The sequence below is a fragment of the Cicer arietinum genome, chromosome 5 (assembly GCF_000331145.2).
Source record: "Cicer arietinum cultivar CDC Frontier isolate Library 1 chromosome 5, Cicar.CDCFrontier_v2.0, whole genome shotgun sequence".
Classification (NCBI taxonomy): Eukaryota; Viridiplantae; Streptophyta; class Magnoliopsida; order Fabales; family Fabaceae; genus Cicer; species Cicer arietinum.
Genome location: NC_021164.2, coordinates 78,320,614 through 78,346,866, shown reverse-complemented (window position 1 = coordinate 78,346,866; position 26,253 = coordinate 78,320,614). Strand labels below are relative to the sequence as shown.

Below are 26,253 nucleotides of genomic sequence, written 5' to 3'. Positions count from 1 at the left end.
GATCTATTTGTGTTAAGCACAGTTTATTTTCTTTATTTTATTGAGAGATTTTTGAAATAAATAAGTAAATAGTTGTTACGAAAATAAAATAAATTTCATAATTAATAATTGTTATGAAAATAAGATAAATTTCATAATTAATGAATATGTATTTCTAAAAAAATGAAAACAAGTTTTATATTTTAATTATTTCTAAAAGCATAGGTAATTATTAATTTTTTAATTTTTTATTAATGAGTAAAATTAACACAAATTTTTAAAAATAAAAATAAAAAATATTTTCCCAAAATAAACAATTTTTACATTATATTAATTAGAGACTACACTCGACTACGACTTCAACCATCACCCACCATCGATGTAACCCTATTTGTCATTATCGACTACTACTTTGACTACCGTCTACTATCATTAGACCACTGTTTTGACCATCCTGAATGTATTATGAGTGAACGACCACAAAAAGTTGATTTTTTTACTTATAATTTAGGAGAGAGAATACATAGGTTAAAGACATTCTGATTCTCATATGATATAATTGGTCTTTTTGGGTGACTAGATTAACTAGATGTGGTGTGTGAATAAGAAAAAAATTGGTGAAGCAAGCAAGAATACCACTGTTATTGGGTTATGAACAGCTTTGAAGTTCTGTTTGAGATGTTTGTTTCAAACACAGCCTTTAATAAAAGGATTTAGTGGGACGTTGTCAAAAGATGTAAAGTTTTGAGTGGAGTGGTTGGTTGGTACTACGTGGGACTTTAGGCTCATGACAGCTGCTTCACATTCAACACTTTAATTTGTCAACGATCTCCATTTCCCACTTTCATATGATATGTGACTCACAAATAGTCAAACGAATTTCATCATAATACAACATATTTTGAATGATTGATAAATAATTATTATTTAGTCAAAAATAAAATTATGAATTTGTTGCAACGTTCTGTTAATGTACTTCTCAACATAGATGCTAATTTCCCCTGGGGTAAACATGAGGTTATATGTTAACCGGGATGCTAAATTTTAAAAATATATAATTTGATATTTTTAATACACTAATGATTATACTTTTTAGTGAATAGTTTATATTATTTAGTTCGTAACCAATACTAGAGGTAAAAATAATAAATAATAGCGAAAAAACAGAGTTGCTCTGTTCTGCCAAGGCTAAGTAAGCAAACTCCATAGCAAACCAACAAAATCTCCACATCAAACTATATTGTCCTATGTAAAAATAATTTAATTCAAATATTCGTTAATTTCACGGTCACAGTTGTTTTCCTTATAATTGACAAATGTGCATGATGTGTGTTTAAAAGTTTCGTTAATTTACTTATAATTCAAAATTTCGTTAATTTCAGTCACAACTAAATTGTGTTTAAATTTTTTTGTTGCTAACAGACAAATGCAACTCTACTGTGAACTAACTATAACTGTTTTTCTTTACGAAATCTAACTATATGAACTCTGAGATTGTGGCAATGGTATCTATGTGCTTCGTATTAAACATATTAGTTAATTATATTATAATAATAATTAGTTAGTTAGTTAATATTTTATATATTGTACTTCATTTTTATGACTATCTGACTAATATATTTAATAATAGAATATAATTACATTACATTTTAGTTAACGTTTGTTTTTCTCAAATGTCTCTTTCTTACAACAAAAAATTTGTTTTTCACAAATAAAAAATCCCAAGCCTCGCACAAATGGAAACTAGACTAAACTACTATATCTAAACGTTTCGTGGATATATTAATGCTTTGTCTCAAGGTCGGTTCAATATTTATTGAAGTCTAAAATAAATTTTAAAACAAAATTTTGATAAGAAAAAATAGGTCTTTTTAATACTAACAACAACATTTTATATAATTTTATTTTAATTTTATATTTCTTAATAAAAAATATTTTAATTAAATATGTCAAAGATCGTATACTGTTATGATTGTGAAATCTTTTATTTCTTATACATACTATGTAAATATTTTTAATTTTTTGAGACTTAAGTATACATAAAAAATTAATTATTTTTAAAGGTCTAAAACTCTAGTTTTACTATCTTTGACCTTTGGCCGGACATGCTTCTCTTGATTATTGGTTTATAAGAAGGTTGACGTTGTCCTTTAACCACATATCAGGCAAAAGCATATTGCATATTAGATAAGATAAAACAACTAGTGGATAATTTTTACAATAGATATCATCTTTTTAAAAGTTAATGTATACTCAATTTAAATATAACATAACATTAAAATTTAACCAAGATTCGTTGGAATACATGCTACTTCCCCGTCGTTTAATTTCAAATGTAAAAGTATACGTGTTAAAAGTTATACATCGGACAAAATATAATTAAAATTTTTGTTTATTAATTGTGAACAGTGCTCACCTTTTATATATTTATATATATTATTATTTAATAAGAGATAAGAAATACAAACTTAATTATTTCAATTTTGACTATACTTATATATTCGAGATGCTCTAAAACTAGTGATCTATATTTAAATCACGTACCCTCAACATATATAAGAGCTCACCAAAAGCTAAGTCAACTTCAAACGTGCCAACAATTAGGTATGTTTAACTTATTAAAATAAAATTCAAATGAAAATCTAGTAGAGAGTAGCATCTGTTCTCCTTAGGCTCTGTTTTTCAGAAGAGGCTTGTTTTCTTTTTCCTGAACTTTTTTGTGTGCCCTATACTAGAGGGATGCTAGCGACCTATCTGCTCTTATAAGTTATAATATATAACCATCACATTTTTTATCTATAGAATAGTTTTAAATTCTTATATGTTTGTTTCATTGATGATAAAAATAAATTTTGGAGTATTCTTATAAAAGTATTACGTAAGATAAAGTTGAACAACAAATTTATATTTAATGATAAAAACTCCAAATATTTTATTTTGAGTATTTTAATAGATAAATATTATTATTTTATAATTTTTTAGGCAATAAGACTTTATAATTACCAACTGAGATTCTCCTTCATCATGAAACTTCTTTAGCATTTAGCATCCCCAATCAAAAGAATAATTATAAACTTAAAGTTATTCTTTTGAATTAAAGTCAATTCTAAATATCAAATCGTCCATTTTCTTTTATTTTTAGAATTTTGTTTGTTTCCACTTCAAGAATCATTTTCCGGTGTATGTGTATAATTTTAGGGAATTTATTTTAAAGGCTAATTTTTTTATTTACAAGAGAACTGTGAAATCTATAGTATTAAATAAAAAGTATAAAAACTGAGATAGAAAATTTTAAATATGAACTGAATGAGAAAATATAAGAGAAAAAACGGAGAGCATTTTTTTCCCCCCATAATTTTATGATGATAAAGTTAAAATAACTTTTTATAAAAGGTTTTAACTTTCAAAAACTGCAATAGTATGGTTCACACGTGTTCGTATATTATGGCTATACAGATAAATTAGGGAAAAGGGCACTGTGAAGTGAACATAGAGGCATAATAGGCTAATGACTTTAGAAAAGCATAATTTTCATATCATATCATATCATATTAGTATTTTTGGGTGACTTGATCAATATATGGTGTGTGTGCGGATAAGAAAATGGTAAAGCATGATTACCACTTTTATTGGTTTCGAACAGTTTATAAGTTCAGTTTGTTTGAAGCATAGCCTTTAACATAGGATTTAGTGGGTTGTCAAAAGATGGAAATTTTTTAGTGGACTGGTTGGTTGGTACGTGGGAGTTTAGGCCCATCCATGACAGCTGCTTCACATTCAACACTTTTGTCAACGATCTCGGTTCTTTTTCCACTTTTATATGAGAGTGAGACTCACATATATTCAAAGGAATTTTATTAAAGTACAACATGATATGATATATGATAGTTAAGGGTAAACATGATAAGAACTAGTGAAGTAACGACGAGGATATGATACATACGAATCAAGCAAGTGGCATCCTATGCCACTTCTATGATCTCGATCATTTTAATTCTGAAATTGTAAGTATCTTGTAATTTGTGATTTTAAATTTATTAATTATTAAACTGTTTATCAAAATTATTTAATTAACATTATGGTTTGTTCACGTTACTGTCATGTTATACTTATACAAAACACTAAATATGCAAGTTTTATACGAATTAAAAATTTAAACTTTTTTTATATTGAACTTCCGTTGTTGGAACCATAAAACATATTAGTACTGATTAGGAATTCAATATACATAAAAATGCAAATTTTTAACTAGTATAATACTTGTGTTAATGATTATGTGTGACATAGCATCAACCTGAATTAGTCTTAGTGTTATTTAATATGATACATCAACACATTTGACAAATTACTTGATAGATGAGACATTTTGTTTAACATTAAACAATTTGAACAAACAATTTGATATTTTGTAATTTTAAATTCAATTTGATAGAAATTTTTCAATAAAAAAAATAATAACTGTTTACTCCAACTTTAGCATGTGGTGAAAATAATAATTCGATGCAAGACACTACCAAAATAATGGAGATTATAAAATATTGACTTTGTTTTACTTCATTAACACAGTTATAAATATTGAGTACTTAATTTATATATACAATTACTTATTTAAACACAAAATCATCACTTTTTTAAATAGATATTTTATTATTACTAATTTAACGTAGTTATAAAATGAATAGAATATCAAGAATTAGAAATATTTTATTAACTACTAAAATACAAATTATTAACCACATAAAATATCTTATTATTTTAATAGTTAATAAAGTACTCTAAATAATTAATAACTTACATTTCAATGATACTCCAAGTGGTTAAGGTGATATTATACTACACTCAATTTATAAAAAAATAAATAAGTGGTTAATGAAATATTCTAAGTAACTAAAGAAATACTCCCATATTTGTGTGTAACACAAATATTTTCATGGTTAAAAAAAATATTTTTTTGATAAAAATAGTTAAACAGCACTATACAGTATCTCAATTTTTGTGTATAAATACAATTTATGTTAAAAATAATATAATAATAAAATAAATACCATTTATGTTAAAAATATTACAATAATAAAATATTGAGAGGGGTAGTTTTGTAGATAATTGAAGAAGGGTAATGTCGATTTTTTTACAGAAAGAAAGGTATATGTATATATATAATTCTCCATTTCATTGTATATAATTATTATTTTTATGTTAACGAGTCTCCGCATAAATCGCGGATATTTGCAAGGACAAAGATTTTTATTTTATTTTTTAAGAATAGAATTAAAACGACAATGAGAAGTACTGGAGATGGATGATAAAGAGTATCATCAATCAGGACATATTATGTTTTGAAAGGTCTGAGTTCGACCTACAAATAATTTTTAGTTTTGAGTTTGACTTACGACCTATCATTTTTGTCTTATCTAACCATTTTAAAAAAATTAACATCACCTGAAAGCATATTTAAAAATCTATTTTGTTGGAACCAAGATGATTTTGTAGAACAATTCCTTGCTAGTTTTATTAATAACAAAATAAGTGTTTGTAATAACAATTTAATGTACTAATATTCTAAATTAAGTGTATAGAAAAATAAGAACAAACAGATTCATTTTAGACCTAGGAACAAATCAGAGGAAATAAAATAATTAGATGATAAAAAAGAATCCGGTGATATAACATAATTAGAGGAAACACAAATATTAGAGGATAAACACTGATCAAAGGGTACACAATGATAAGAGGATATGCATTGATTAGAGGAAACACAAAGATTAGAGGATACACAATGATGAGAGGAAACACATTAGTCATAGAAAACACACAAATAAGAGGAAACACAATTATCAGAAGAAAGACACAAATAAGAGGAAACACAATAAATATAGGAAACAACATGATCATAAGAAGCACGTCATTTGCTGGCTTTGAAGCGCTCAATTTGATAAACTTGCTATGACTATAATATACAACATGTTCTGATAAGTTTTCTATGCCTTTGAAGATAATTCAACACAAGCAGATTATTGATTTTACCTTTGATATTCACACAGTAACATTTGACTCTGCTTCTGATATTGATACACTTCAATCTAACTTTGATATTTCTGACTTTGCTTATGGTATTACACAATGAATCTCACAAAAGTCAACATACCAGATATAATTTACAAAAGTCAATGTCTTTGACAAAACGTCAATGCCTCTGAAAAGTCAATGCATATGATGAGGGTCAACAATTCTAAAATTTGTGTATGACTTGGAGTATGTGATTATGATAAAATATAGAAGATTCCAGATCGGATTTTGAAATATGCAAAGTTTGCTTCTGATACCTGCAAATTTGACTCTGACTCTGATACCTGCAAATTTGATCATGGAAGATGTGAAAATCCAGAAAATGAAAATATACAAAGAATATTTCAGTCGAACTGAATGAAAATATGGACTAAACATTCTTTAAATGGCATAAACGGTTTGCAAATGAATTGTCACTAACAAGAACAATAAAAAAAATTGAAATATGTAGTAACGATCAAAAGTGAAATAACAAGGATCGCACTGGTTCAAACACAAAACTGAACAAAGTTGAAATAAGACAATGTTTCAATTCATACTGATGCAAGACATCAATTCCAGAATTAAGTATAAAAAAGATTCTAGTTTGATTCAATAAATAGACAACATGACAATATAAAACAACAACAATACACAACAACAAAATTTTAATTGAAAAATCCTAAACATTTCTCATGAAACTACTTTGCCAAAATTGAGAAAGTTTGAAACAACTAAGTCTTGACAGAATTGAAATCAACATCAAATACTTTGAATAAATTCTGAATTTGAACTTTGAAGAATATTTTATGTGATTATTGAGTACTTGTACAAATATATATTTATCTAAGTGCCAGATACTGTTAGATACATACATATCATCTCATTGAGAGTCAAACACAAATGAAACAAACACATGTAATTTGACACATTAGTGACAATTATATTTGCGGCAACATGTCGCAATTGCAACTAGATGGTTTGGGCGAGGTTAACTGGTTTTTGTAATTCAGATTAAATTACTGAAAGAAATCCTTCAGGTGAAGGTACTGAACATAGTTAGTCAGGTTGGTGGTGAACCAACATAAAATTTGTTGTGTGCTCATTTTTGTTCCATTTGCTTTTATTTTTTAAATTATTTTTATCACTAAGTTACGATTAAAATTTAAAAACTGATTTAACAAACCATAATCTAATTCAATGTCTCTTTTCTTGTGTTATTGAAATTTCATATTTCACATTAGAGCATTTAAGTAGTACATTTTATATTTTTTTAAATGGGTTAAAGTAAACTTTTATATCTAACAAAAAATAATAAAACATAAGAAAAACTAATAAAATTATAACCTATAAGTTTGCAGATATGTTCCAAAATTAACATAGAAACAAAATGAACCTTATAATTAGCAACGTGCAACAAATCATTTAAAAAATTACAAATAAGACAAAAGAACTTCCATAATTAATAAGTTATTAACAAATAACAATGTTAATAAATAATAATTATATATATATATATATATATATATATATATATATATATATATATATATTATAAGTCTCAACATGACCTATTTTATATATATATATTATAAGTCTAAACATGACCTATTTAAATTAATAAGTTTTAAAAAATCTTAGCCTAACTTTTTTATTAAACAGATCAGATCAGATCAGATAAAGCTTTATGTAAGACATACCATAAATCCCCAACGAACGATCTAACATATTCCCACTCCTAACTAGAGTTGTCAATAAGATCCTAAAATCCAAATTCTCCTTAAAAAATCTCTACTAAGCCCCTACTATTAGATCCTTATTGAAATAATTTTTTTAAAACACTGACCTATTATTTCATTATTTTTGTTGGCTAAATGATGAGACTCATAGGCTTAATGTTTTGTTGATTGAGATTTTCTTTTTGAAAAATTTAAAATATTTTTTTTCTTGGAAAATTGTGTGAGAAAAATAAAAAAAAATTATTTTTCTCGAATAAAATAAATAAATTTTTATAAAAAAAAAGATATAAACTTTTTATTGGAAAATTTTGAAAAAAAAATCAGAAAAACTTTATTTATCAAAAAAAAATTGTCGATTTTTTTTTAAAAAAAATTGAAAAAGTGGGTCTACATGGCCTATTAAACTCACAAATTTTTTAATACTTTTTAATTTTAAAAACTTTTTTTTTTTTAATACTTTTTAACTTTAAAATTATTTTATCCCTCTAACGTGTGGCTAGAGCGAATGAGTAGTAGTCGTGTGAAATCGAATCTTATACCCCTAACGCTAACGCTGCCTTGCCCTTTTCTACCAATATTTGCGAAAGTATGTATCAGTAAAAACAATAATTTTTTATATTAACTGTATATTTAAACTCTTTATTTTTAATTTCGTTGTTCTTCTTCCACTATAAAAAAAAGTTAAATAAAGTCAAATGTCTAAATGCAATCCTTGCACCTTTAATTATTTCCCACAATCCCAATCAAGTGATGCTATTAAGTTTAATCAAATGACCAACGAGGGTGACATGCGTTTTCCCCCTTGATTTGTATTTTTTACATACATATCTGTGGGTAGTGTGTGCGCTCTTTTGACCAACAAAAATATTGATGTCCTTTCTAATTCTCTTAATATATTACTCTCTTTTAAAATATAGATAAAACTGACTTACAAAAATATACATTTAGTCTAAATTATGAATCATTTACATTAATTTTTATTAACTAATTTATCTAATATTCTAAGATATATTACTAGAGGTCAATTGCAAAAAAAAGTTATTCATTAAATTATTTCATTTGTAGTATATATAATGAATTTAGTAACCAAAAAATAGGAATGATTAACGAAATTTTGATCTCAAATATGTTATATTATGATTTTGGTGTGTAGTTTTAAAATGTGCGTAATTTGTAGAAGATAATAAAAAAAATATCTAAGAGATGTTTTGTAAATACAACTTAGATTATAAAATGTTCGAGAAAGAAAAATAGGTAAGAGATGTTGAGTAACTTCGAACGTGCAGAGTTAGTATTCTCCACGGTTTTAATGTGAGTTTTGTGATTAAATTTTTTGAAAGAAAAATATATATGTAAAAGATGGAGATAAATAATATAACTGTTTAAGTTTTACTTCTCAATGGGTGAGAGTACTTGTGGACTAATGATTTTGTTTCAATCTTTTTTTGACTATTTATTTAATTGACATTTAATTACTTCTATTTCATTTCAAAATAACCCATTTGTTTTTTTATTAATAAATAATAAATTAATCAAAAATATTACTTTGAGATACAATATAACAAAAAATAAAAAAATATTTGAAAATAATCTAATGTATCTGATCTTAATTTTTAATTAAATATATCAATTTTCTCAATTTTAAATTAATCTTGAAAATTGTACATTTAATTATTAAAATGTTTAAAAACCGTATTATTCCACTTAATAGATTTAAAGAAAAGAAAAGATAAGATAAGAAGATAATACCAATAGACATTTTGATTTGCATTTGGTGATGTCAAATACTTGATTCACGAGGCACAGGCCAACACTACTAATATAATGAGGTCAATGGGCAAGTTCCCCATGTGAATGAATAAACAATAACTCCCTATACCTCTTTCCAATTCAACTCTCACACTAATAAATAACCTTTTTAATTCTTAGTTGTCTAGTTTTCTCACACACTCCACCCTTATATTCTTTCTTTTTTCCCCCTAGAGGAAGTTACCACAAATTAACAACACAAAGAAAAGTCCTAAGTTTCACACAAGAGAAAAACAGAAATGACACTTTCAATTTCTTCTTGGAGCTTCATCCTATGTACCCTACTTGTCCTTTTGGTAAGACCCTCTTTTATCCTATGTATCATACCTTAATTTTATGTCTCTTATGGTTTTAGACTAGTTATTTTTATTTATAAGAAAAAAATATGTACAAGATATTTCTGCTTGATTTTTTAATTTTTATCATTGGTATTGCAGGTTGTAGAAGAGAGTTGTGCTAGAAACATAGCTATACCCTATGATTTACAACAAGTCACAACAGAGAGTCTTCTAAATAATATCATGGAGGTTGAAAACGCTGATGAAGAAATGAATAAAAATGAACACAAAAAAATCATTGAAAAGGATGTGCATGCTTCTCATAAGGATCATCACAATCAAATAGACCCTGAATTGAATGTCTTTTTCATCCCAAAAGATTTAAAAGTTGGAAAAGTAATGCCAATTTATTTTTCCAACAAAGATCCTTCAACATCTCCAAAATTTCTCCCCAAAGAAGAAGTTGAAAAAATTCCTTTCACACCAAAAAATCTACCTTTCCTTTTAGATTTCTTCTCCATCTCAAAAAACTCTCCACAAGCCAAAGCAATGAAATACACACTTGAACAATGCAATTTTGAACCTATGGAAGGAGAGACAAAATTTTGTGCTACTTCCTTAGAATCTTTGTTTGACTTTGCTTCTTACATGTTTGGACCCAATTCAAAATTTAAAGTTTTGACCACAACCCATGTCACAAAATCCTCTGTCCCTTTACAAAACTACACAATTTTACAAGTGAATCAGATTTCAGTGCCAAATGCAATTGGGTGTCACCCTATGCCTTACCCTTTTGCAGTTTTCTATTGTCATAGCCAACAGGGTGATACTAGTTTGTATGAAATTGTAGTAGAAGGTGAAAATGGAGGAAAAGTTCATGCTGCAGCTATTTGTCACATGGATACTTCTAAATGGGATGCAGATCATGTGGCTTTTCATGTTCTTAATGTTCAACCTGGAAAGTCTCCTGTCTGTCATTTCTTTCCTTCTGATAATCTAGTTTGGCTGCCTTTGACTAATGTTCCATAGAAAGTTGGGATCTTTTTTTTGTTTTGCTTATATATGTCTATGAAACTATGTCAATTATAGTTATAGTTCTAGACATGGTGTACTAACATCTTCATGCCAAACTAAGTAATAAAGATGTTATTTTGGTGTTATTTAGAGTTTTAGTACAATTCTTTCTGTATGTGCTTATTTAATTATTTATGGTTAGAACAATAAATCCAATTTAAAAGAATAAATATATTAAAAGATAATTTTTTTTGATGATTTAGTCCATATTATGAACCAACTATATCAATTTTTTTTTTTAACTAAACTATACTTCAGTTGTCTTTTATAAAAAAAAGACAGAATTAGTAACAAAATTTGACCAATGGAGATTATATGTACGACTTCAAATTAGTTGTAGTATCTTTATCCTAACTCAAAATTACAATTTCCCATATACAACTTGTATTTAAGAAAACTAGCAGTTTCAATTCAAGAAAATTAGTATCAACAATTACGGATAAAGTTTATTTTTAAAATTAGTAGTCTCAATTCAACAAAACTTTCATGATTTTGCCAAATTAAAATACGGCACATACACCTAAATCCTAGTTTTGATGTAAAGTAGATAAGAACAAGTTAGCAAACATAAGTTGTTTATGCAATATGTGTTCTTTCATCAACAGAAGATATTAAGAAAAATAAGAGGTCAAACTCAAAGGTCAAAACTAGTATTGGTGTGAATACCAATTTGGTTAAGGTATTACTAAACTAAAAATATTCCATACATATATTTCAAGTTCATCAAAATTATATTAAACGGTGGTGGTTTATTCTAAAACTCAATGTCTTTAGAATTAGTCAATTCAGATAATCTAAACATATTCATTTAGAACTTATGAGAATATAAATGTCGAAGAAGAAACTATTAAATATGATATTAGGGCATCCAACATTAAATCAGGCCTAAAATAAATTTTAAAATGAGACTTTAATTATTTTAATAATAATATTTTGTTAAAATTATTAATAGATATATTTTTTATTTTGTCTTTGATTTTTTAATTTTATTTATTAAATTATTATAATCAATCCCATTAAGCATTTATTTTTTTAATTTATAATAAAGCCAATCTATTTAAATATCTATCGAGACATTGTTGATCTTTAATTAGAATAATAATAATGAAAATCAAATCTTAAGACTAAAGAGACCATAAATTATTTCTTTAATTAAAAGGATATAATTTCACGAAAAAACTTAGGTGTATTTTCTTTAAGTGCTTTAAGTATTGTTTTTAACTTAAATATTTATAACTATTAATAATTTTCTGAAACTCATAAATTTTTGAAAACTTATTTCAATCATAAAATGTATTTTAAATTAAAAATCACAAAAATAGATAAAGAAGAAAATGCATAACATATTTATACTCCAAAGCCCAAGCCTTACTTAATTAGAAGTAGGCTTTAGTTAGCTGTTTCATTTTCTCACCCCTTGCAGACAGAATTTGAAACTTATAAGTGTTATATTTAATTTATTTTTTTACAAAAATGAAGTTATTCCATTTCAATAAAAATGTAATTAGCAATACACTTAAGAATAGTATAGTAGTAAAAGTGTGGAACCTAGCTTTATTATAGTCCTTCTGGCCAGCTAAAACTAAAGGCTATTAGTTAACTCTGTGGTCTAGCTCAAATATCATGTTTCCAAGAAAAGTTTACAAACCCATTGAAGAGATAGCTCAAATACATTTTATGACATTTTTTAATAATATATTATTAATTTAAGCTTAATATTTTATTAATTTACTTATACATTCAAATTAAATTCAAATTAAATATTAAATATAACATGCAAGATTAATAATAGAACATACAAAGTTTAATAATTTAATTTTAAATATTTATTAAATTAATAATATTTAAAAATCTTAACAATGATATTTCATTAAAAAATTAATTAAAACATGCAACATTAATTTTTTTTTTAAAATAGAGATTAAAATTGACAATCGAGAATTTAAAAGGACAAAAGTTCGAAATTTATTGAATTAGTATGAATCATAATCGGTGGTCTTAATAAAATTAGTAATAAATCAATTTTGATAACAAGTTATTATAAGTAATTGAACATGTTCTATTTTAATCACAAGAAAAAACAATTGTATGGTTGATGTATGTTTTTTTATTAAACTTTCATTTTGTAAAAATAATTAATTTTTAAATATAAATAATCAATTTTTTTAAATAACTAATTTTTAAATTATGTATTAATAATTTTTTTAAAAATAAATATTAAAAAATAATCAAATTTTAATTGATTTTGAAAAAAAAATCAATTTTAAAATTAAAATTTTCGAAACCAGTTGCTTATCTAGAAATCGGTTATTTAACCATAATCAATTTTATAATTAATTTTATAATTAATTTTATAATTAATTTTATAATTGATTTTATAATTAATTTTATAATTAATTTTAAATCAAATAATAAATTTAATTATAAATCTAAATTCATATATTAATTTTAAAATTGGTATTATTTAATTTTTTAAAAAAAATCAACTATGCACAACAACTCTAGATTCTTCCTCACAAACTGCCTTCATGGTGGAATCCATTCGATTTGCTCTAGAAGAACAATTGTCATGTTCTAGAAACCTACCAAATCATGCATATTTGGACGAGTAGTGGTGACCAGTGAGTTTTTGATAATCTCGATATAGAAGTTCCAAAATGTAGTTTAGTTAAAATCACAATGATTTACTATAATTGTAGAATGTGTTATTAAAAACTAATATTACCGTGACCATTTCTTTATCATAATAGTATCATTTTCATTTTTATTAGCAGTTGTGCACGTTGATTTTAATGCATGCTTCTTTTTTGGAATCATAATGTTGCTTATTATTATAGGACTCACAATCAATCAGACCAATTTGAATGAAGTTCTAGATTCAACTTGATAATTAAATCAGTGAATAAAAAATTGATTGTTGAAAGTATAAATGTCAATCAAATTAGTGTATAAATTTTACAAATTGACAAACACGTTAAAAGCGTATAATGTCATTCCAAATAATCTCTATTTTAACTTTTTACCTTTTTTTTTTTTTTTTAAATTTCGGATTTTGTATCCATTCTGCTGCACATACTCAAAGTTTGGGTTTCACTGTGCAGCAGAATGGGTCTCATAAATTATTTGACACGAACAAATGTAAAACTGACTATTAATTTTTCTCACACTAAAGTAAAACATTTGTTTGTATGTGAGCATATATATAATCCAGTCAAACCGTCACTCATAATAACCCTTTATTCAATTGCATTGTAGAATGGTCATGGAAGCCATGCTGGAGATATGAAGCTTCAGCAAGTGGATGTAGAAGAAATACGAGTTGATCAGCCTTACCTTGATGACTGGCTCAAAAACAGTCAACTGAAGAACCAATAACTCACGCCCCCAACTCTAATCCAAGTTATCTAAATGGATGGTTGAAAAATACCCTGGAACACCAACATAAATCTACCCATAATTCTAATTCTGCTTACCTTGATGGGTGGTTGAAAAATACTAATGAAGAAAACAAAAAGCTATCCACAATTCCAATGAAGTTTACCTTGATGGTGGTTGAAAGATACCCAAGATAATAGAGAGACAGACACCCACAACTCTGATCAAGTTTACCTTGATGGAAGGATGAAAGATACAGAGGATCAAAAGGAAAAGACTACCCACAACTTCGAACAAGCTTACCTTGATGGCTGGCTAAAAGATACCCCGAGTAGAGAAAGAAAAATCCACCCACAACTCTGATCAAGATTACCTTGATGGGTGGTTGAAAGATACCAAGGATCAAAAGAAAAAGACTATCCACAACTCCAATCAAGCTTACCTGGATGGTTGGTTGAAAGACTCACGTGCAGCTAACTTACAAGAAAATTGGACAAGACATGGCAGAATCAATGGGGAAACTATCTTCTAAAGTTGACCATACAGAGGCGTTCAAGTCAGTTTTTTTCACTCTCGGTGATCTTAAAGTGGGGAATGTAATGACCCTGCGATTTCCTATCAGAGAATATGCTCGCTTCTTGCCAAGAAAACTAGCTAACATTGCTTTCTCCAAGTCACAACTACCAAGTCTTCTTCAACTATTTTCACTCACGGAAGACTCTTCCCAAGGTTTAGACATGAAAGACATAATTGATCAGTGTGAATTTGAACCCACAAAAGGGGAGACCAAGGCTTGCCCTACTTCTTTAGAATCCATGCTTGAATTTGTTCAAAGTGTAATTGGTGCTGAGGCCAGTTATAACATTCACACAACTAGCTATTCCACAACATCAGGTGCACGTTTGGAGAACTACACCATTTTGGAAATCTCAAAGGATGTCTATGCTCCAAAATGGGTAGCTTGTCACCCTAGGCCTTACCCTTATGCTCTTTATTATTGCCATTACCTAGACATAGGGAGTAAGGTCTTCAAAGTTCTTCTAAGGGGTCAATATGGAGACATAATGGATGCTTTGGGCATTTGCCACCTAGACACATCTGATGAATCCTAATCTTATTATATTTCAACAACTTGGAATACAGCCTGGGGAAGCTCCACTGTGGCATTTCTTCCCTGTAAAGCAACATTATATGGGTTCCACTCCCATCAGAGGCCACCAAATGAACAAAAGGGAACTAGTTCATATCTTTCTTCATCGCGTATCCGTGTCATTTCAAGTACTTTTCATGTTTCTCTTTCGTGAATTTCTGTGTTGTAAAAATCTTGTTTGTGTACTAAATAATTGTTTAAAAATAAACATCAATTTGCTCTGTGAAAGATTGAGTCAGAGTCTTTTTACTCTTTCAAAGATAATCTATTGAGATAGTGGTTCAATCATGAAATACTAAGTTGATACCATATTCTATTAGTGGCGTTAAATTGATGTATACAGTCACTTATCTGAACTCTCCATCTATTTGCAGATTGTATCTTTTTCTGTCATACTGTGTGACTACAACGAGCTTCCAAATGTTGAAAGGTCAAGGAAGTTAATTCAAACAAGTCAAATAAACCAAACAAAACACAAAGAGAATCGCCCTCAATCAATTCACATAAACCAAACCAAACACACAGATTTCTCTTGGTTTCAGAAAACCAAAACATCAACACAACAAAAAAAACTTAATGATAACATACAAAGCTTGGTGCATTATATTCCAATGAGAAAATATGGGGAAATTGGTTTAAAAAAACTAATACACTAGCAAAATTAAAACAAACCTAGGTAAACCTTAGATAACTGCTTATATATGGTATTAACAAAAGGGTAGGTCAAACCTTACCTTACACTAACCCATCTTCAGTTATGTAATTAGATCTATAGCACAATCATTTTGTCGGATATAAACAGTAAATCGTCAAGCATCACTAACGTAAAACTTAGTAGTGAAGTGTTGTGTCATGCACTGTGCACATAAGCTACATCCTTTAACATAAATCAACTAATTGGGTAGAATACGACAAATAAATCAGTAAAGCCAAGTGCATTTGGAGTAGTGAAACATAAATCCAAGGCATAAAAAATATTAACAGAATCACTATTAAGTTAGTACTACTGAGCAGCATCTTCAGAAAACCTGGCATCAAAAGGGGCTGAAGGATGGGAAATAGCTGAATTAGAAGAACCAGCTCCAGAACCATGCTGCAGTTCAATCACAAGCCACCGAACCGCTTTACTCATCTGTTCCAAGCGAACAGCACTTATCGGTGGAAGACCAGTCAGGGTAGCTTGTCCGGGCTTTCCTGCAACATGCCCTGTAGCCTCATCCACTAAACACTCTGATCCTATCCTTTGCTTCACAGATTCCACAAACTCCTCAGCTTGATCACATGCAACTCTAAACAATTCCCATTTTTGCTTAAAGCTTTCAAGAGCTGTATCAGTTGCTGTGGATTTAATGGCAGTGGAATTTTCTCTGGCTTCAAGCACAGTTGCTGCTGCAGCAACAAAATCAAGATAGGTGTTGTTTAGAGAATCAACAACACTGTCCATTGAGCCTGAAAGTTGAGATTATTGTAATTTAGACGCTGAAAACTTTTAACCCTATGAAGACCATAAATCTCAAAACTAATTATAAAGCAGAACATTTAACCCTAGATTTCATATAAAGAAGCGCAGAAATAATCAATCCAAATAAATACTAATACAGAAAATTTTAGGGAGTCAATCGCGGAATCGCGGTGCTGAGTGAAGGTCTACTGCGACCCGATTCGGTGGTGCGTTCCCTTTTGAAGGGGCGGCTATAGCGGCCGGAAATCGCGCGAGAATTGCATTCTCGAATGTGCTACGGGAGAGTGGAAGGAAAATTCGAAAAATAAAAGAAAGGAAATCATTGTGGCGTATTTTCTTACTGTTTCTGGCGGACGCCGGTCAACTCCGGCTGCGTTTACCGGCGTGATTATGCTTTATTCGGTCGGTTAAGCTAAGTGCGACTCCGATCAAAACTGTATTTCTTTTTCTATTCCTTTTTTAATGGCAAAAATACATCTAAGTTTAACCAAATTCTAGTTTAGGTCTTCATATTTCATCTCAAGTTAAATATTTTTAGTACATTTAAATATTTTAATTTTAATTTTTTTTTAAAATATTATCAAATTTATTTGAACTTTAATTTTTATAAATTTTATATTATTATTATTTTTTCAAATATAATAAATTTTACTATAATTAAGATTGGATTTGAATGATTACATTTATTAGTGACACTAGAACTAAAAGAATACATTTTATGACATTTTTTAATAACATATTATTAGTTTAATAATTTAATCTTAAATTTTTATTAATTTACTTATATCTTCAAATTAAATTAAAATTAAATATTAAATATAAGATGCAACATTAATAATAGAATATACAAATTTTAATAATTTAATCTTAAATATTTACTAAATTAATAATATTTAAAAATCTTAACAATGATATTTCATTAAAAAATTAATTAAAACATGCAACATTAATTTTTATAAAAAAAAGATAGAAATTAAAATTGACAATCGAAAACTTAAAAGGATAAAAGTTCGAAATAATTTTTTAAAATATTAAAAATGGAATTTGGTATATTTAAAGAACTAATAATATATTTAATCATTCTTTCTATTTGTAATATTACTTTAACCAAATTTAATAAACGAAACTAATATAAACAAAAATAAAAGGATTTAAACTTCAAATAATATGTATTTTCTTTTTGAAAACTTTTATGATACAAACATTTGTATTAAATAATATATAATATATATTATCATTTAAAATTTAAATTTTATTTGGTATTAAATATTTTATATATTTATAAATATTATATCAATAACAAACATTTGTCTAGTGTATTTTTTATTCATTAAATTAAAATATGTGTACTTTAATTTTTATTTCAATTTATTATTTTAAAGATATATAAGATACACACTATAAATAAATTATGCAATAAATAATCATTTAACTAATCGATTCGTGAAAAAATTATCTTTTAATTAAATATCAATAAAAAATATTTGTGTCGTGTATAATTTATTGTTAAAACTACAAAGGAGACAAATTACTTCTAAATTTTATTCAAAATTTTATATATAAGATAGTCAAAAGACACAATATTAGTTAAAAACATATTTATGCTTTGACAAATGGAGTGGTGAAAGATCAAAATTTAATTAATTGATCTATAACAAGAAATTTGTCTAGTGTATAATAAATTATAATTATTATATTTTAATTTTTTTATCCATATAAAATAATTAAGAGATGCATTATCAATGAAAATGCACTTTTTTTTTGTCTAAAAAAAAATTATAAATACTTTCACAATTAAATAATATAATTATAAAGTCTCAAATTCGATCTCGAGAAAAATATAGTCACCTAACAAAATTTTGTTTGTGAAAAATAATTTACAATTAACCGATTAATATGAACATATAATAAATATGTAATGCTTTTTTAAATATTTATGAAGAAGATGTCAAAGAGACATATTTTTATATTAAAAAGAAAATGTTAATGAAATAAATATTTATAAAATGATATAATGAATATAAGCATAATTAATTTGTCTAGTATATGAATTATATATAAAATATTCTTGATAAGGTTTACAAAAACAAAATCAAAATTGATTCTACTTTTTGATAAAAAATAAATAAATCAAAACAAGTCGAACTATTTCACCTTATAAGGATGGTTACATCCCTATTGATAAGAACTTATTGAATATAAAATATAATAATTTGTGAAAAAAAAGGATATGATTGTCTTTTATGTTCAAAAAAAAAATTTAAGTTAATTAGTCAAGAAAAATCTTTAAAAAATTTAATCATTTGATTTTATGCAAACAAACTACCTTTTATTAATTGTTTTTTATCTTTGAAAAATCAAACCAAATTGTTCCATTAAACCCTATCGATCATATTTGTTGAATAAATTTTTAATTTTAATCAATAAAAATTTATAAAATATCAATTCAAATTAAGCTGTTAATAAAATATATAGTACACAAAAAATATTAAATTAAATAAGTTTATGAAGATTAAAAAATCATATTTAATTATTTTCAAGTTAAAAAATTATAATTTTATTTGGAAGAAATTATTATAATATTCTAAACACACTTTAAAGAAATTAAAATTTTAAAAGTTGAAGAATAATTTTTATGAAACAAATCACCATAAAGACTAGTACACTCATAATTTAACTTTTAATAATTTAATACTTTATTATATTTTAAAACATTGATATTATACTAAATTATGCAAAATATTCTTCAAAACTATACATGTATTTTTCTAATTGATTGAAATGTAATTTATTTAAATTTAATCGAAGTTAAATACCTATTTGTCTTTGTTAATTTAATTGAAATAATACATCAGATATATAAAAAGATGTTTTAATAAGCAATTATAAATTTGGGCACCCGTACACATTTTTTAGTCATTGCAAAATAACTCTTTTTTTTTTTTTGAAAATGAAGGGTCAAACTCCAAAACTACACAAGGAAATACATTAAAAGTTTATAGAAAAGGTTTGCAAACTTCTAGGTCGGTCAAAATGGCAATTGAGGAGAAATAAATGATTATATAAAAAAACACGGTCACTCTCAAAAGAAAAGAAAAAGTGAATTTAACAAAAACATCTGTTAATTAATTGACATCGTGATGGATATGAAATATCTTAAAATGATCCTACTTTATAAGTAAACCTCCTTATATACGAGTTCAAATTTTTGTGCTCTCTTATCCCACAATATTATGAAGCTCGAATTGCTAGACTGTGAAAGAAATACAGATCTTTCTTTCACATCCAAATATATATATATATATTTATTAAAAATATATATTTATTAAAAATTTCAAAGCAAAGTCTCACATGCGGTATATCATAATATACTTAAATGATAGAAAATTCAATATACTTTTAAGGAGAAAATGTCAATTTTTTTACTTTAAGTGCAAATTTTCTAAATTTTATTTTCACATTTAAATTTTTAACAAGTGCCCTAAACCTTTTATATATATATATATCACGAATCTTAAACTTATTGTGTAATAACAACTCAAGTAAAAAAAGTCAAGTAAGGATTACTATTATAAGCAAAGAAAATTATTTTCACAAATATTAATAAAAATTAGTTAAGTGTAATTAATTTTTTAGGTTTGATATAATAAAATACAAGTTAATTTTACTACAGTGTCTATTTTTAATATCAAACATTTAACTATTAAAATTCAATATTTTGAAATAAATAAATAACTGTATTTTAAAATAACAGTCTTAAATGAGTTAAAATAGTAATTTTTTATTTATAACAGTAATTAATTTTTTTTTCTTTCTTAGAACTAGAAGGACTGTATAAGTACGAATCTTGAACTTCATTCTGATTCCCATTTTAAACATAATTACTAGATATTCATACACCGAATTAAGAGAGAATGGGTCAAAAAAATTCATTAATACGCATAGGAGAATTTATTTGGTTAATTGATTTTGGACACTGCATTAGAATTCAAAGGACATTTATTCTATTTAATACAGTAATTTGTTTAACTACAGAAATCTAGGACTTTATACATTTGGATCACTACCTAGTCAAACAGGCATACCAAATCCGGATGAGACTTTGTGAAAACATGCATCATATTTATTCATTTCATTAATTCCACAATTTCACATCTCCTATATGGTATGGTAGTCATATATCCCTCGTTAATCAAACAAATTCAACATTCTTGTTTAACCAAAAACAGAGAAATTATGAGCAACTTTGATCACCTAACACCGTTTCAACGTATGTTTTTGCAGCCACCGCCACCACCACCACCACCACAATCACAACCTTCTCCTTCTCAACGTGCACGAGTCCCACGTAATGGACAAAGCAAAACCATTCCTATCCCTTACATATGGGCCACTGATCGCAAAGTAAGCCTTCATAACTTCAATTATCTCATTCAAAAAAGAATCTTTAATATTAGTGGTGAGCTTCGTTGCACGAAATGCAGCATGACATTCGGAATGACATATGATATAAGAGAAAAGTTTCCTGAATTATGGATGTACATTGCTCGAAACAAACACCAAATGCATGATAGAGCACCACCTATTTGGAAGAATCCAACGTTGCCAAGATGTGTGCAATGTAATCAAGCAACTTTTGTAAAGCCTGTTCTTGCTGAGAAGAAAAGGGATATCAATTGGTTGTTTTTGTTGTTGGGACAACTACTTGGTTGTTGCACACATTCACAACTCAAATATGTTTGCAAGCAGACAAAGAATCATCGTACAGGTGCTAAGGATAGGCTTCTTTATTTATCTTATCTTGCACTCTGCAAACAACTTGATCACAAAGGACCCTTTGATGTTTCTACTTAAATGGTGGTACTTCCATTTACATATTTTATTAATCAATTTTTTTTTATGTCATGGATAATCTCATGTAGTGTACTGTTATTAATGTTTTGTGTGTGAAAGAATTCAATGAATTTTTATGACATTGTTTCTTAAATTGATATTTGTTAAAGTTTGTTAATATTTGATTTTCTTATTTCAAACTCTATCTTAATAAATACATGTAAATCTATTCTCTATTCATCAAAAACAAAACTCGTTTGTTTTAGTTTTTGTATAAGTATATCATAATTACTTTTGAAGAGTTCATTCAACAATTTCAATTAGGGTACTTAATAAATCATACCGTTCTAGAATCTGGATTAGTTTGTATGAATTGTCTTTTGATTTCACTCGTAGTTTTTATATCTCAAGAGTCAAGCCTAGCACCTAACTCTAAGGTTTGTTGGATATTTACGTGCAAATAGAGACATTTTGTTATATTTAACATTCAATTTTTAAAAATATTTTATGTAAATATTGAGAGTAGCATCTGGAAAGATGTTTCATATGTAGTTTACGGGAAAATTAATGTACAGAAACAAAAATATCTAATATTTGTTTCAGGCATTGGTGCTGTTCGTTTCATGGTTACATTTGAATCTCTACTTTGTGACATATTAATTCACTTGCTAGACTTGTTCACTCACATGCTCCTCTTTATTCTTTAACTTCGAAAGGCAAAGCTCATCTAAACTATCTGCTATATTAGAATAAGGGGGAAAACATGAAACATCTTAAACTTAATTTCCAGCAGAGAAAAACCCCACATAATATAACATTTACAGAGGCGGGTTCTAGAGTCCCTCATGAGTGGATCAACAAAAATACACCTCAGAGTAATTTTATGGCTCAGATTTGATTTAAATTAAAATGATAATATCTAAATATATTTTCATACACAATGTTATCAAATAGAAACTCTTGGAAAAAAAATCATAAAAATGCAAACCTATTTCTTTCGACCTTCTTTCTTCTAGGGAACAGAAATTCTCATTGTTTCTTCCTCAATTTCATTTACTTCATACTTTATCCAATTCAATTTTTATCCAACATTTACATGATGCAGTATACATAAACTCCAAAATATTATTATATATATATATATCTCTATGTTTTAGATGTTGCCCCAACAAACGCATTCACAATTTGAAATATAAAATTTAGATTCTGTATTCGACCATGATGCAACCATGGTTATGTTAGCTTGAGATCGAACAAATCTGATTTACAAATGATTTTTTATACAAGAGATAATAAATTTCATTATAATAAAATCACATATATGAAATCTTTGGTATCTATTAGTTGAGTTAGGAATTAAATACTTATAAATAATAACTTTATAAATAGGTAAAATTGATTTTATTAAAAGTAGAGGAAATGAGGTGTAATGAACAATCTAATGAAAATTTGGGTTTTTTTTCTTTTTTTAATAACCAAATCCTTTATCTGAATTAATTAAATCTATGTACCTGCTTGATTTTTCTTATAGTGGGGCCAGCAAAACATACTTGTTGAACCGTTGAAGAAGGATTACTATAAAAACTCATTTTAACTGTCATATTTAGCGTCGATCCGACTCTGTACTAGTTAGCATCAATTTAGCGTCGATCAAGCGCACACTAGTATGCTAATTTTTTTGTTGTGATTTTATTAATCATTAGCGTTGGCTTAGGCTAAACCAATGCTAAGTAAAATATTGACACATATTTTTTTTTAGTCACCATTTTATCGTCGGATTGACCGACACTACATTATCTGATTTGTAAAATTAAATTTTTTAATCTTATTTGAAAAATTAAAATTATTTCTTTCTATTATCGTTCACCCACCCCCTTTTCCCTATCCTTCAGTTTATTAATTTTTCTCTCACCTTAGACCTCGACCCTGTCCGTCACTCTCACCGTCTCGTCGCCTCACTGTCACTCTCACCCTCTCGCCTCCGCCGCCGCCTCACTGTTTCCCTCGTCTCACACTCACTCTTGCAGCCTCACCCTCACTCTCACTCTCATCCACTCATCTCTCAGACTCATTTTCGCCTTCTCACTATCACTTTCGTCTCTCAGGCTCACTCTCACTGTCGTCCATTCTCAATGTATATGTAACCTTCACCATCCTCACTGTTTCCCTCGCCTCACACTCACTCTTGCGGCCTCACCCTCACTCTCACTCTCGTCCACTCATCTCTCAGACTCATTTTCGCCTTCTCACTATCACTTTCGTCTCTCAGACTCACTCTCACTGTCGTCCATTCTCAATGTATATGTAACCTTCACCATCTTTGTCGTTTGTGGTCACTTTTAGTTTTGGGTTTGGTTTTGATACTACCATTTGATTTTCTTTTACTCATTGTCACTTTTTTTTATTTTGGTACCACAGTTGATGAGGATTCGCCTGAGAAGCTTAGAGCAGGCCGGTTGGACTCGACAAAAAGTAAGTGCATTTTCCAAGCTACTATGATTTGATATTTTCTGAATGGATGAACTTGTTTAATTTATAAATGTAATAACTAATACTTGATACGTGACTGGCCATTGAGAGCCTTTCCAACTCAACATTTATTTTAAAATCAGGTTATAAATCAATGGTCTTGCTGTGTTTGTAGTAAAGCCGAAAGAGTATGCTTTTGTTTGTCTTTAAGTAACTATTTGCTTATTACTTTCTAGATGGTAATATATGCCACCCTTACTCCAGATTTCCCAGACCCTTATTTTCACCATTTGCTACCCATCCTTGCTAAATTTTGCTGGTGGTGTGTTGCATGTTTTATTTATTTGTGTATATCTTAAATGTTCAATTTATGCAAGAAATTCTCAGTTTACTATCTATCTAATTGCTACCATGACTTGATATTTTTAGAATGGATGAACTTGTTTATTTTGTAAATGTAATAACTAATAATTGATACGTGACTGTCCACAACTTACTGATCGATACTTTAGTCTATGGTTGTGTTGTTCGAATAGTCTCAATGTCACCATAATTGCTATATAAACAACATGGATTTAACATATATATGCTAATAATGCTTTTTCTTTCTTTTACTTTCAACAATGTGATTTCTCCTTAGATTTTTGTTTAAAACACTATTTTATTCATCTTGTTTGTTGTTGATTTTTTGTGTTTAAAATTTGCAGTCAGTTTTGCAAGTTGCATTTGGCCCCAAAGGTTCATCATCAACTTCCCTTAAAATATTTTGGACTGGGCAGATGTTTCATATGCAATTTTGGGTTTTAGGCCCATACAAATTCATATAGTACATTCTGTTTTTTAAGGAAAAAGATTATCTAACTTGTGCATCATAAACTCATATAGTGCTTGTTTGATTGACTTAATTGAACTTAAATATTAGTGATATTGTTTAGGAAAATTTATAAAAATATATTCATAAGTTGTTTTTAATTAATTTTGATAACCTATCCATGATAACTTTTGAAATTAGTATATAGTTTAACTCTTACTTTACTACTTTGTGTTATAAAAATAGTTTACATTTATATATTTATGTTATAATTGTTTATCTAATAACAATGTCATTTTCATGACTTTGTTGGATCCTTCATTATTTCTATAGTGAACACTAGTATTTTGATTCGCTATCCATAATTAATAAATTATTGGCAATAATAGCTTTCCCAAAGTGAATATGTTGATTTGTGTTTGATTTTGGTTCCTCTACCTTTGTTCTATTCTAGTGTTGTGACTATTTTTTTTTTAAATAGCCAACTGTTTCAATGACTTGCTGCAAAGTGTCTATGTAGTAGTTTTTAAGTTGCCGATGCCATGATATTATTTTGTAGTTTCAGAACAAATGATACTTTATAGTTTGTTATGTTGTCACTGTAATGACTTTTAATGTTTCTTAAGTATCAATTATTTTATAAGACATCAAAATATAATGGAGCATGTGCAAAAAAATAAATGAATCAATTTACAATTAGCTTCAGACATACGCCAGTCGTTTTATTGTTGACCATAGCGTCGGTGAGACCGTCGCTACGTTATAAATAAAGTTGACTTTTATTTAATTGTTTCGTTTTTATTTTATCGTATCGTCAGTGAAGTTGATGCTAACTATTTTGACAACAACTTGTTGACGTTAGCGTCGGCTAGCCGACGCAATTGATTTTTTAAATGTCATGGCACAAATATAAACTAGACTCAGATGTTGTATATTGTTGGTAGCGTCGGCTTATAATGGTTCTGACTGACGCTAATATAACGTAGCATGATATTTTGTCGACGCTTTGTATTAGCTTTAACAATTTTAACCTAGATTCGATGTCGACACTAATCGAAGGGTAAATCAACGTTAGCGTTGGCGTTCGACCTATTAGCGTGGAGTTGATGTTGACGCTAAAGTCAATTTTTCTGGTAGTGAAAAAATGGGTGCAATTTTTTTGGTAGGGTAGGATTGTGTGTCACAATATGTGTTCCAATTTTAATTTATAAAAAATCTAAACTTAATAG

General features: G+C 27.5%; 3 protein-coding genes across 3 annotated transcripts; 2 read left to right on the top strand and 1 right to left on the bottom strand.

Moving 5' to 3' along the window:
• The first annotated feature begins 9,607 nt into the window (after positions 1 to 9,607).
• LOC101496874 (BURP domain-containing protein BNM2A-like) lies at positions 9,608 to 11,010 on the top strand. The gene is made up of 2 exons (XM_004500762.4): positions 9,608 to 9,868; positions 10,010 to 11,010. The coding sequence occupies exons 1-2, from the start codon at positions 9,812 to 9,814 to the stop codon at positions 10,877 to 10,879; spliced, it is 927 nt and encodes a 308-aa protein (XP_004500819.1). The 5' UTR covers positions 9,608 to 9,811; the 3' UTR covers positions 10,880 to 11,010.
• A 3,107-nt stretch (positions 11,011 to 14,117) lies between these two features.
• LOC101506202 (BURP domain-containing protein BNM2A-like) lies at positions 14,118 to 15,765 on the top strand. Its single transcript, XM_073369368.1, has one exon. The coding sequence runs from the start codon at positions 14,800 to 14,802 to the stop codon at positions 15,409 to 15,411; it is 612 nt and encodes a 203-aa protein (XP_073225469.1). The 5' UTR covers positions 14,118 to 14,799; the 3' UTR covers positions 15,412 to 15,765.
• Positions 15,766 to 16,244: 479 nt separating this feature from the next.
• LOC101497203 (mediator of RNA polymerase II transcription subunit 32) lies at positions 16,245 to 17,412 on the bottom strand. The gene is made up of 2 exons (XM_004500763.4): positions 17,253 to 17,412; positions 16,245 to 16,898 (listed from the first exon to the last, which is right to left on the bottom strand). The coding sequence occupies exon 2, from the start codon at positions 16,891 to 16,893 to the stop codon at positions 16,453 to 16,455; it is 441 nt and encodes a 146-aa protein (XP_004500820.1). The 5' UTR covers positions 16,894 to 16,898; positions 17,253 to 17,412; the 3' UTR covers positions 16,245 to 16,452.
• Between the last annotated feature and the right edge of the window lie 8,841 nt (positions 17,413 to 26,253).